Genomic DNA, 13137 nt, shown 5'->3' with positions numbered 1-13137 from the left:
TTATAAAATGAAAACTCATTATATAATCATTTTTTGTAAGAAATTGTTTAACAACGAGTATTTTTTATTTTTTCCAGATCAATTACCAATTCCTTTATCCTTATGAAAATTGGACAAAATTAGATGAGACAAAAATTATAAAATGAAAACTCATTATAAAATCATTTTTTTTTGTAAGATTGTTTAACCGCCAGTGTTTCTGATTTTTTTTCAATTGGAACTACCATAGGATGACAGAGAAAATGTTGGAGTGAGAGATGAAAGAGAAAAGGGTGGGGTTTAGGGTTTCTTTTTCTAGTTTTGAGAATGAAAATTATTTCCTTATAATTTTTGTCTACTAAAACTCAGTACACATCGCTAAAATGTACCAACTAAAAAATAAGTGTACGCAGGTTAACAAACCTTTGTATATATATATATATATATATATATATATATATATATATATATATATATATATATATATATATAGACACGCGATTATTTTAAAATTTAGCAAAATATTAATTATTTTTTTTATATTTGTATCTCTCACTTAATCTTTAATTAATTTAAAAAGATGGTTACAGTTAGCTAAATATGAAAAAGAAGAAAATAAAAGAATGTGTAAACATTTTAGTAAAATTGAGAAACTTTATTAAAGTTTTAGTTTCTTTAAGAAACCTTAAATAACACTTAAAAAAACAAAAGGATGGAGTTAAAAAATAAAATCTATTCTTTGTAGAGAACCATTTTTAGTTACATATATAAAATTATTTCTAACGTGGTGTAACAACTTTTTTTTAATATATATCAATTAACAAGTATTTAATATCAAAATATTATATAATTATTAATGTCCCCTATATATATATATAGATGACATTAATAATTAACGTAAATTGATTCATATTATTGTTAGTGGTTAGATAATATTTTATTTTAAAATACATTGAAACAACAATAATTATGAATTAAATAAAAATTGTCAAAAATAATCAATTCATAGTCTAAAATATTATTATTAATTATTCAGTTATTCGTTTAAATTTAAAATTATTATTTTCTTTACTCATATTTTTATTTCAGTATATATATTATTTATGATTATCGTATAAGAAAATAAATAAGACACAAATGTAAAGATAATATAATTTTCATAATAATAAACTCACATAAAAAAAAATCATCCTTTTTTACAAAAAAAATTGTTAAACTAAACAAGTGAAATAGAATACAATTAATTTACGAAGGTTAACATAAAGGTTCAGGTTTAGGGTTTAACATTTATACTTTTTATTCTAAAAGACGGATGTTGAACGAACTTGTAAAACTTTGTACTTGTCATGTTTACGGAGAGTTTTTCTATTAAATACAACTTAAAATTAAATCATGACAAAATCTTCTTCAATTTGACAAACATTAAATTAGTATTTTTAATAAAAATAACTAATATGAGTAATTATTTCCACAATTACAAAATCAATAAATATACCATTCTCCCATCTACACAACAAAAAAAAAACTCAATCAACTTGATTTAAGGACCACAATAAAATGAAGATTCATTTTAAAAAACTACATAGTCAAGAAAAACTGCATGCAAAAAAAAAAATCATATTTGCTCTAAGAGTAGCATAATTTGAATTTACCGAAAGATGAAATTAATTCGGAGATATGATATAACTTGTTGCACTGATTCTTTCTACGAGTTTTGAATCTTTTAAGAAGGCAAAGGAGGAAATCAGATTTTTGAGAAAGAGGAGTAAGAAGGGTTGAGAGAATCTAACTTTTAAGAATAAAGATATTAAAAATTTTCCGGTACACATTTTTACATTCATTTGATATAGAGTACAAGAATAAAACAATCCAAAAGATATAAAATTTTATATTTTTTTAAGAAAAAATAAATAAAGATAGTATCAAATGAAAATGCAAAATATTTATGTGTGTCAAAAAATATTTTTTTAAAGATATTATTGTAATAACCTCTTCTCTCTTAAAAAACACACTTAAAATTATATTTTTTTATATATAAATAAATTATGAAATAAACAGAGTATCATACTCTCTCTATATATATATATATAAATTAAGTTTTTCAATTCAGAATTTAGTGACGGAGACTCAGAAGAGTGAAGCCAGGTGCAAGTGTCATTATGTTAAACCATTCCTATTTCAATCTTGAGTTGGTAAAACATGAATAAGACGATTTGTATTTACAAAATAATTCACAACAACCTTGCGAAGGGAAACCGAACCAAATCAACAGAATCGATGAAAAGCGTTGGAAAATCAAACCTTTCTGACTTGGTTGCCCTGTGTCTATGTGTTCTCATGGTTTTCCCTTCTTCTCTAAACACCTTCTTCTCAACCTTCTCCTTTACTTCTCTCACTACATCCCATAATAATCTCTGTTTCTCTGTCACCACCACCACCACCTCTTCCACCGTCTCTTTGCACTTCTCCAATCTGTTCAACACGTAAACCAACTCCACCACTTCTCCAAAACTCAGACACCCAAAACGCTCCCTCAACTCGTTAACTCTAAGCAAAACCTCACTCAGCGCCACAACCACATCCTCTTCTACCAGACTCCTCGTCTCACCAACTAGCTTGTTCCCTTCCATGGATGCTGCGTCGGGTATTCCCCCAATCCCTTCAATAACTGCCAACAGAGCCTCCGTCTCTCGCAACACCTCACTGTTGCTAAGGCCTGAAGCTCTCTCTTCTCCTGCTTTCGTCCACCACCTGTAACAAATTTTTTGAGTAGCTTCGTGGCTAACCATCATCGCCTTTGAATTTCAAAGACCAGGTTTCAACCTTGGTGAATGCCATTTCATTATTTTATTGTTAGTGGAGCTTTGCACTTATTTGGTAGTCGGTACGCGTGTGACTATTTTTCATTTTTTTTTTCTATGAATGATTTTAATTAAAATGGCATTTAAATAGATATGTTAAGTTTAAGATTTAATTGAATCATCAAATTAGAGAAAATAAAATACGTATAAATTATCGTATCAAAATTGTTTTTTCAAAAGAAATGGGATCCACACTTTTTTATATTTGTTGAAATTTATTTAATATAATTTTTGATGAACTTTACTTTTAAATCACTAAAAATTAAAATGACAAAATTTATAATTTTTAATCAATTTTAATTGATAATAAAAAATATGATAAAATTTATGAGTAAATATTACTAATATTCTTTTTTTAAAATATATAAATATAATCATAAAAAAAAAACAAAAATCTTATTGGTGGATATAAAAATTGAGTTTGAGAAGTGTTACCCTTCACTTGAGTCTTCTTCAGCTTCAACGCCGAGGAAGAAGCCAACGATCCTGGAAGCCCAGAGAAGCTGTTCCACGTGTTTAGCGTACCATCGTACCCACGAAGACAGTTCCCAGGATACGGGACTGCTCCTGTCGCGGAATTTGGAGAGGTTAAGGTAGTTCCTGCCGCCGCCGCCGCAGCTGTACGGAAGCTGATCCCTCATGATGAAGCTGCCGCGCTTTAACACGTAGTGGACGGCGATGAGGCACTTGAGCGCCACGGCAGAGCTCTGGGTGCTCTGTAGGCGGTCCATGAGAAGCTCCATGGCGGCGGAGGCCGTGACGCGTGATCCATCGCCGGCGATGAGGAACGTGGAGAGGTGACTGGAGGTGGGAGGGGTGAAGGGATCGTGGCTAGTGGCGCGTAGGAGAGAGAGAGTGGCGCGTTTGTAGAGGATGGCGGCTTTGCCCTGCGACGCTTTGTCCTTCAACCTCCCAATCAGCTCTTTCAGTTTGGTCATACCAATATAGTTTGAGACACACGCGTACACGCTAAGAGACACGACAATAAAACATAGCACACTGCGCCTCCTTAATCTCTTCGAGGCCAACAACTATGTATTAAAATTAGTGATGGATTATCGTTGAAATTTTAAACAAAAAGCTTTCAAGTGTTGCGCCTTATAATTGCATTTTTGATGCAAGTTGATAATGAAACTTATTGACTATTAGTTTCCTTTTCCGACTGTCATGTGAGTTATTACATTAATTAATTCACTTGGGCATTTTTATTCCATCGAAAATTAAATTATCTCCCTTTTTATATTTCCTACCATAACAGTTTATTTTGTTTCTTCTCCATCTTTTTATATGTTCTAAAAGTAGAGAAATTATTGACTAGTTAAAAGATGTGACTAGTTGAGTAAAATTAACAATTTAAGATTATCTATCCAAAACATTTTGAGATCACTCTAAGGTTAGCGTGAATTTCTGGATAATGATTTGTCTACATCGTGGGTTGAAATGTTTTAATGACGTAGCTGACGTAACGCAGTGGTTAGTTTACACATTTTTCATACCAACCTAGTCATAGCTAGCTTTCAGATTCAGATTTGAGTTCTAAAAAAAAAGTTAACAAACTCAATTAGTAAATTCCGATCGTTGCAGTGTTAATATAAAAATGAATTGAAATTATTGTTAAATAAATTTTAAGTTTAATTTAACATCACAAAACTGTTTAGCAAAGTTTTATATTATATTCTAAATTAATTTTATTTTTAATTTATTACGATTTTCAACATTCATTAAGTTAAGGTATATATATGTTTGTGCGTGAGATTAATTGATGGTTCAATCAACTTTATAATAAGTGGAATGATATGTTCAATATACAAATTTTGTTAAAATAAATTTTAATATATAGTTGTGATATTATATTAAAAAATCATTTTATGTCTAATTTAATTTAAAAAAAACTAATTAAACGAGGTTTACATTTATATGTAAATTGACTTTATTTTTTTATTTTGAATGTAAGACTTTTAATATATTTTAATTTAAAATTGTCTATTAGTTTTTCAATTTGTATAGGTAGCATGTTTCCTAATATATATTATACTCTTACTTAGGGGTTAAATATATTTTTGGTCCCTTAACTTTCATTCAAAATTGGAATTAGTCTTTTTTTGGACTAATTTAGTCCCCAAACTTTAAAAGTGTGAATTTAATCCTTTTAACCAAATTTTGTTAACTTTATTTGATGTTTCAAACACATTTCTCAGTTAACATTAAATTCACACATTAATAAAGTTTGGAGACTAAATTAGGCCAAAGTTTTGAAGAGGAACTAATTTCAATTTTCACTGAAAGTTAGGGGACCAAAAACATATTTAACCTTTACTTAAACACGACTCCATTGTCACTGTACTAATTAATAAAAGAATCAAAACTTGGATTAGTTAACTGTTAAAAAATTTCGGAGATCATTGATGGATAATACTTTAAAGGTTTAATGTCTCGGTAGGTCCCTATTTTCGGCGTGAATCTCAAATAGGTCCCTTTTCTTTTCGGCGTCTCAATTGGGTCCCCATTTTTGTAAAATTGTAACAATTAGGGGTCTGCCGTCAAATTGGACAAACGGACGTTTAATTGTTTCTTACGTGTCAGATGGGAATCATGCCACGTGTCATTACTGAAAACACTGTTCATGCCACGTAAGAAACAATTAAACGGCCGTTTGTCCAATTTGACGGCAGACCCCTAATTGTTACAATTTTACAAAAATGGGGACCCAATTGAGACGCCGAAAAGAAAAGGGACCTATTTGAGATTCACGCCGAAAATAGGGACCTACCGAGACATTAAACCTACTTTAAATAAAGTTTTCCTGGATGACAACCTAAAAGTAATCACAAACACTAATTTAATCAATGAATGACAATTTTAGAATAATGAAACCTGGAGCAAGTTAGTATTTTTAAAAGTTAGGTGAATGTTATACTATATATGTGAAACATTAATATTCATCAATAATTAAATAAGGAAGACGACATAAACTAAAACGCAAGTAGGTTAAAGAGAATTGTGTTCTCAAAAGAACAGAACATACTCGAATAAAATATACGCAGTATTAATATTTTCCTCATACTAATATATAGTTTTTTTTTCAAAATTTAGAATAAGTTCAAATAATAAGAATACAAATATACATGATGTCAAAATTTTCTTTTTGTTAAATAAGGGTTAAATTACGCTTCTTCGGAAACAAAAGGTTGTAATAAGAATATTCATAGTAAGATTAATGAGTTATACTAAAATAATTAAAAAATGTATAGTTATAAAGTTGATGAGAAAATAATGGAAAAAAAAATCAATCCAACATACATCCATGTTTTTGTATTTATTATTTGATATCATGCGTTAAGTTTTAATTTTTACAATTAAACCTACATCATAGGTTGACTAAATTTAAATAATTTCATTTGTGAAAAATAAAATGTAAAATATTTTTAAAATTACATGTATGAAATACCAAATTTTAAATTTATTAGATAAAATTAAATTACTATAAAAAGAAACCATTTGAAAATTAAAAAGACGTTAGTGAAAAGAGAAATAATGTTTGAATCTCCTCGTTCAAACGTTAAATTACCATGACTGTATCTTATGTTTTCTAATGCGTATTGACGAATCATGTATAATTTTACACGACATTAATGAAATAAAATTTTGACGAGAAATAAACGTAAATACATTGTAAAAAAAATGCTTCGTATGGAATGTTACCAACACTTTTTGTGCTTCTTCTCTGCTATTATTTCTACATTAATTTACATTTATTAAAAATAAAGATTATAGAAAATGTAATTTTTAAATGAATAGAAAGATTCACTGAGAGAATTAAAATTCACCAAACAAATATAGTTTTTAAATACATTTTGTTTTAATTATCAAGGAATAAAATTTTAGAAAGTATATAATAATATATTGTTTAAAGTCTAATAATTCGAAAAAAAAATTAATAAAAGATGATTTAAAAAACTTATTTATTTTTGTAATCTATTTTTTTGACTAATTCATTTGATTTGATTCTCCGTTTGAAAGGCATGAACGGAACAATGTTGTTTGTTATATTTAAATATATTGTTATATGTATTTAATGAATTGAAAACTAACAAACATAAAGGAGTATCACTTCTCTAAGATTTTTTTATGATTTGATTGTCTTTTACTTTCAATATAGTTATATATTTAAAAAATAATAATAGTTATGTTTTATAGTAGTTTTAAGTATGATATATATTAATATATAGGTTATTGGGATTTAAAGTGTTGTATGAATTGTTAAGTAGGAAATGTTGTATGAAAAATTTAAGTTATATGATGTTTTGATAGATAAACATTTTGATAGAGAAGACTAAGCGTACATGGAATATGAATATACTTAAATAAATAAAATTAGGAAGTTTTGAGTAAATTTTGCTAAGTCAAAAAGTGGAAAATATGTAAAATGGTATTACCAATAGGATTAAAATGGTCAAATGAAGTTATATATATAGTTATAATTGATAGTTGAATTGAGTTAAACTTAAATGCTAAATTTGAAGTGTTGACTTGATTTTGGAAATAGGCTCAAATGCAATATCAGAATAAGTTGATATTATGAATGATAACAATTTTATAAAAATAAAAAATAAAGGAATTTGTTAGCATTTTTAAATAAAAATGTTTAACAATATTTTAGTAATTAAGAATGGCCGCGAGACTATAATAGTTTTATTTTTCATTATGTATATTAAAGTGAAAATTCATTCTCATCCTTATATTTAATAGGTAATGTTTATTTCGTTTTCCTCATCGGATAATATTTATATTTTTTTCTGTTTCTATATTAATTAATTATTTTTTATATAAAAAAACATAATATTATCAAATATCAATAGTAAATATATTCTTTTATCAAATATTTAGAAATAAACTATAATAATATAAATTTCAAATCGAAATACCAATTAATAATAAAAGTGAATATTTCACAATTATATATGAATAAAATTTCATAATAACCAAAATATATATTAACTTTACAAACATTAAGGACAGAATTGGTAAGTTAAAAATTATCTTTAAAAAATTATAAAAAAGTAAATATTTATGTTTAAAAATATTTCAAATGTTTCTTTATTCTCTTTATTTTTAAATTGTAATAAAAAAAATTTATACACCGATAAAAATTACATTTCACGAAATTAAATTAATAATAATTTAAATTTGGACATAAATATTTCATTTTTTCAACTTCAATAAACAAGTGTTAATAACATTAAATTTTTATATTATAGTAAATTAAAGATTTTCATATATAATTGTGGGAATGAATTAAAAAATAAAATTAATTATATAAAATTTCATAAAAGAATATTTTACACAATAAAAAAGAAACAAATAAAAAAATAAAAAATGATCAAAAAATTTGATACATCATTGAATAAAATTGTAAAAGAAATGTAGAATAAAAAACATGATTTAATGAAAGATATGAAAACACTTTTCAAATATAATGCAATTATTTTAACAAAAAAATTGGATGATACACAGTTGAATATTTGAAATTGGAGATCAATTTATTTTATGAAAAAAATAAAAATATAACGAAAGAGTAAGAGTAATCAAATGTATAACCTAAAATCTATTTTATTCACTGAAATCGATAATGCATCATTTCAACTTAACAAAAAAAAAATGTATTATCAATATTTTAATAAGAGAAAAAATATTTAAAAAAATGAATAAATTTTGTAAATATAAAGTGAAGATGAAATATATATCGATATGGATACAAGAAGGGAATGGATCAACTCGTTATGATAGCTAATTAAAAAAATCAAATATTATTCTTATATGTAAACAAATCAATGTAAAAACTCTATATGAAAACCATGACTAATTTGAAAATATTGATAAGAACGATTTCATTTGCTATTGCATAGTAGTAAAGGAAAAGTGTAAGTTTAAATTTGAATATAAAAGATGCATTGGATTTAACAGAAATTTATATTAAGTTAAAATTAAAACATATTATATATTTATCTTAAGATGAGTTTTAATGAAAAGAGAAAAATGTAAACAACAAAGAAAGCAGAAAACAATGCGAAGTATGGGGATCTTCCAAGAAAGGTGTAACGTAATCCAATGGACAAAGTATTAAATTTCTCTCTCCTTCATGGCTTTCACGTGACTCGTACCTGATGAATAATAGAAGGCGACACACCCATCACGTTTCTGTCTTGGAATTATTCACACGTATATATAAATATATATTATATACAAATATTGTTTTTTTCATTTTATGACTACTTTACGAATATAATACAGGATTATTATACAGAACGGCCATCTGAATATCTGCATGGAGGTAACTAGAAATAGCAGTTTATTGCGTAAAAAGAAGAGACAAAAACAGTAATCAACGCCTACGAATCTGTGACGGTCACCAAACTCCTCAGTTCTGAAACCTATCCCACAGCGTTATCAGCTTCGGTTTCATGTTCATGTTGTTCCGTTGCTGCAGCTATTGCCACCTCGGTAAACTCTGCAGTGTCACCATTTTCTTCTTCTTCTTCTTCTCGTTCTACTGAAGCAAACTCGGTGATGTTTGCTTCAGTATCATCGGATATAAGCTTCTGGCGACAAATGGGGCACGTGAGGCGAGAGGGTAGCCATTGATCGATGCAATGCTGGTGGAAAACATGTTGGCAGAGCGGCAGCATCTTAACGGTGTCGGAGTCTTCGAACTCCACCAAGCACACCGCGCACTCCTCTGCTCCATTCCCCACGCTCAGCTCCTTCATCTCGGAGAAATCGAAGGTGGGACATCTTTGGATGGCTTCGGCGGTTCTTTTCGGGAGAGGCTTGATGTAAGGAGGGCGGGGGAAAAAACGCGCGCGGATTTTGAAGAAAAGGAACAAGAAGAAGCCAATGGAGACACAGGAGAAGGAGAGACTGAGTGAGGCCTTCAAGTTGTCACTACGGTTCATCTCCTCGTATGTGGCAGGGCTTAATGGATTCCACTGAGCATTCACACACTCTAAGGAACTGCAGAGAGACAGGACCAGAATGAGCACACGGTGCACGCACATCTCCATGAACGTGTGTGCAGAATGTATGCAGATGTGTTGATGGATTGAAAGTTTGAAAGGGTCGGTGAGAAAGAGGAAGAGAAAATGATGTTCGAAACAAAAGGAAGTGACATGAGCTACAAAAACATTTTCAGAGTTACGTTTTAGCTCTGACTTGCTTCATGGGATGAGAGAGGGTTAAGCTCAAACTTCTTGCAAACAAACAACCTCCAATCACACAAACTCTTAAATGCTCAACACATCTTACAACATCAAAATATCAAAATATATTGGTAACTTACAAAACCTTAGTTTCAACTAATTCCAACTATGTGTATCAACTTCTGATTGCAGTGTCTGGCCTTTTCCTAATCTTTTCTAATATACAGTTTAGGATAAAAATCTAAATAAATTAAACTAAAGATAAATCATAATTCGAGCCTTACATATGTACGGAATATTCCTTAAAATATCAATTATATAATAAAAATTAAATTAAATATATTTTTCATATTAAATTATTATAAAAATAATTAAATATGTTTTTAGTTTTTAAATTTTAACATGAAATTATATTTTATTTCTGAATAAAAGTTTAATATATTTTGATCTCGAGTTTAACATCAACCAATACAGTTTGACCTGTTAATAAAATTTAACTTAATTAAATTAAAGAACTATATTCACTTGTTTTAAAGTTTAGAGAACAAAATATATAAACACAAATAAATTTTAATTTTACGTTAAAGTTTAAAAACTAAAAGTTAAATACCACTATAAAAAAATATATGTTTTGTCTCTTAACTAAATTGTGAGGTATTTAGTGTTATATCTTTTGAAATAATGTAACCCATTTGCAACAAACAAACCATGTGAGAAACAAAAAGTTCAACATTATAGATGTGGAAATGATATTTTCACTACAAAAATAATACATTTTATAAGGGATTATTTCCCTGCAGTTTTAAAAATTTCGAATAATTTTCGAAGGTTTAAATGAAGATAAAAACGATTTTGGGAAATCCTGATTAGTTCCAGCGGTTTTCCATAAACCCCTGAAGATAAGGACAGTTTAGCATAAAATCACTAGTAATTATTTAACGACGCTATTTTTTCTAGTTGTTTCTGTAATCGTAAAAAACGTATTTTTCAGAAGTTAAAACCGTCAATAACATTAAAATTAACCTCCGAAAAAATTACAAATTTTTAGTGTTTACATTACTTTTATAAAATATTGGAACAAAATATTATTTAATTTAGAAATGAATGCAATTTTTTAAAATAATTTAAGAATAAAAATATATTCAATTAATAATATAGATTTATTTCAAATGCATTATTCGATATTGATCATGAACTAAAAAGTTATAGATTATTTGTCAAAATAAAAAGTAATTTAAATATATTTTTCTTCTATTATATTTTCTTAAAAATGAAATAAAAATGTATATTTTAAAATAAACAATATTTCAAATAATGTGATTAACTATATTATGCTATTTTAATCAAGTTGAGGTAAGAATAATTAGTTTTTGTATAAATTTTTTTCTTCATGTTAGATAATGATTAATTATCTTATACTTAAATTCAAAATTTTTAAAGGAGTAGCAAAAATAATGCTAATAATTCTATAATATGTTTGTTTTTATTTCAAAAGTATGTCGAGTGACATTTTTATAATCAATAACCATATATTTAATGTATTGTCCATTTTGAAGTGTGGAACTCCCTCACGATTTTGTTCTTAAAAAATATTTTTGAGGATGAGAAAAATATTTGGATTTCTAAACGATGTAAAATTATCAGAGGTGATAAGGACATAAGCTCCTAATGAAAATCTAAGAAAATAATTGACCATTCCACTTAAGGGTGTAAGAGATTGAATAGTTTTATTATTAATCTCCCAATAAGCATTAATGTTTTGATTTCAAATCCATTGTTAGTTTCAAACACCGTACATTCAAAATATATAGAAAGAAAAAAACTATTTAATCTCTAAAATGATATCAAATTATTATAAATAACAGGAATAAGTCGTTTCTAATATTCAATGTATTATTACTTGAAGTATCAAAATATTCAGAAAAATAAGAATACTTACTAAATAAAAATATTTGTCAAAATTATAATTTTAGTAAATGATAAAAGATATATTTAAAAAAGTAGATTTTAGCTTTTATAGAAACGTAAGTACGGAAGGAAAGGAATTTAAAATCAATGGAAAAAGAGTCATAAAATTAATTGAAGAATAAGATAAAGTTATCCGTCACGTATTTATACAATATTCCAACAGTTTAAACACCTCATTTAATATCCTTTATTATTTCATCTCTTTCTTCTTTTATTATATAATATCATCTCCTCCTTTTGTCTAATTTAATTTTTTATAAAACATACAGAAATATAATAAATTTGATAATCAGTATTGGATTGCATTTTAAAAGTTGTAAATAAATAAAAACATTTTTCAAAATACGATTGTTAGTGTTATAGTGTTTCTTATACATCTCTCTCTTTTCGAACATGACACCAATATACGTTTTCGTGAAACATTTTTTAATAAATATCAATGAAGAAGCCATGCACGAGCACGACTATTTATTAAAATAAAGAGAGGATAAAAACATGAGATTATATATTTATAATTATACATAAACTTAATTAAATTTCAGTGTAAAATGTTAGTTTAACCCAATTATATATTTATAATTTGAACATGAGATCATATATCATTTATGCGTAACTAACTTTGCACTAATTGATCGACTCAATTAATGTTTGTCATGAAGTTTTTTTTACACGATTTATCATTTTTATGATTATATTAATTTCAAAACACACACACACACACACTTTTTATGTAAAATTATATTCTTGTTATTGAAATAAATCATTTGGGACATGGATGATATCTTCTACTATGTTACTCCCAATTACTTAAGCAATGCTTTTCAATAATCCATAGACTTATGTAATATTTTAATCTTTTTTCCATCTTTCTCTTTTTATTTCCCTTATCACAATACTTTGTTCCTTATTTCACTTCTTCTCTTTTCCATTTTAGTTTATTTTTTCATTTTTGAAATGATTTTCCAAATTTATGTGATGTTAATAAACACTTTTTCTACTTTTTTTTTCTTTTTTAATATAATATATTGTAAAAGAAACAGTAAATGATGAAAGAAACAGCATTCACAAAAGGATACCAAGATAACGTTATTGATTTATTTATTTTGATCAGCGATAACGTTATTTATACAATC

The 13137-nt window shown here is 27.0% G+C and overlaps 1 protein-coding gene across 1 annotated transcript; it reads right to left on the bottom strand.

The window, feature by feature from the left end:
* Nucleotides 1-2131: 2131 nt before the first annotated feature.
* On the bottom strand, nucleotides 2132-4010 carry LOC124847622 (putative clathrin assembly protein At4g40080). Its single transcript, XM_088091388.1, has 2 exons — nucleotides 3276-4010; nucleotides 2132-2730 (listed from the first exon to the last, which is right to left on the bottom strand). The coding sequence occupies exons 1-2, from the start codon at nucleotides 3776-3778 to the stop codon at nucleotides 2211-2213; spliced, it is 1023 nt and encodes a 340-aa protein (XP_087947514.1). The 5' UTR covers nucleotides 3779-4010; the 3' UTR covers nucleotides 2132-2210.
* Between the last annotated feature and the right edge of the window lie 9127 nt (nucleotides 4011-13137).

The sequence above is a fragment of the Vigna umbellata genome, chromosome 5 (genome assembly GCF_029865625.1).
Source record: "Vigna umbellata cultivar VRB3 chromosome 5, Vumbellata_1.0, whole genome shotgun sequence".
NCBI lineage: Eukaryota > Viridiplantae > Streptophyta > Magnoliopsida > Fabales > Fabaceae > Vigna > Vigna umbellata.
The sequence above is the reverse complement of the archived record's forward strand: the minus strand, read 5'-3'. Positions and strand labels throughout refer to the sequence as shown.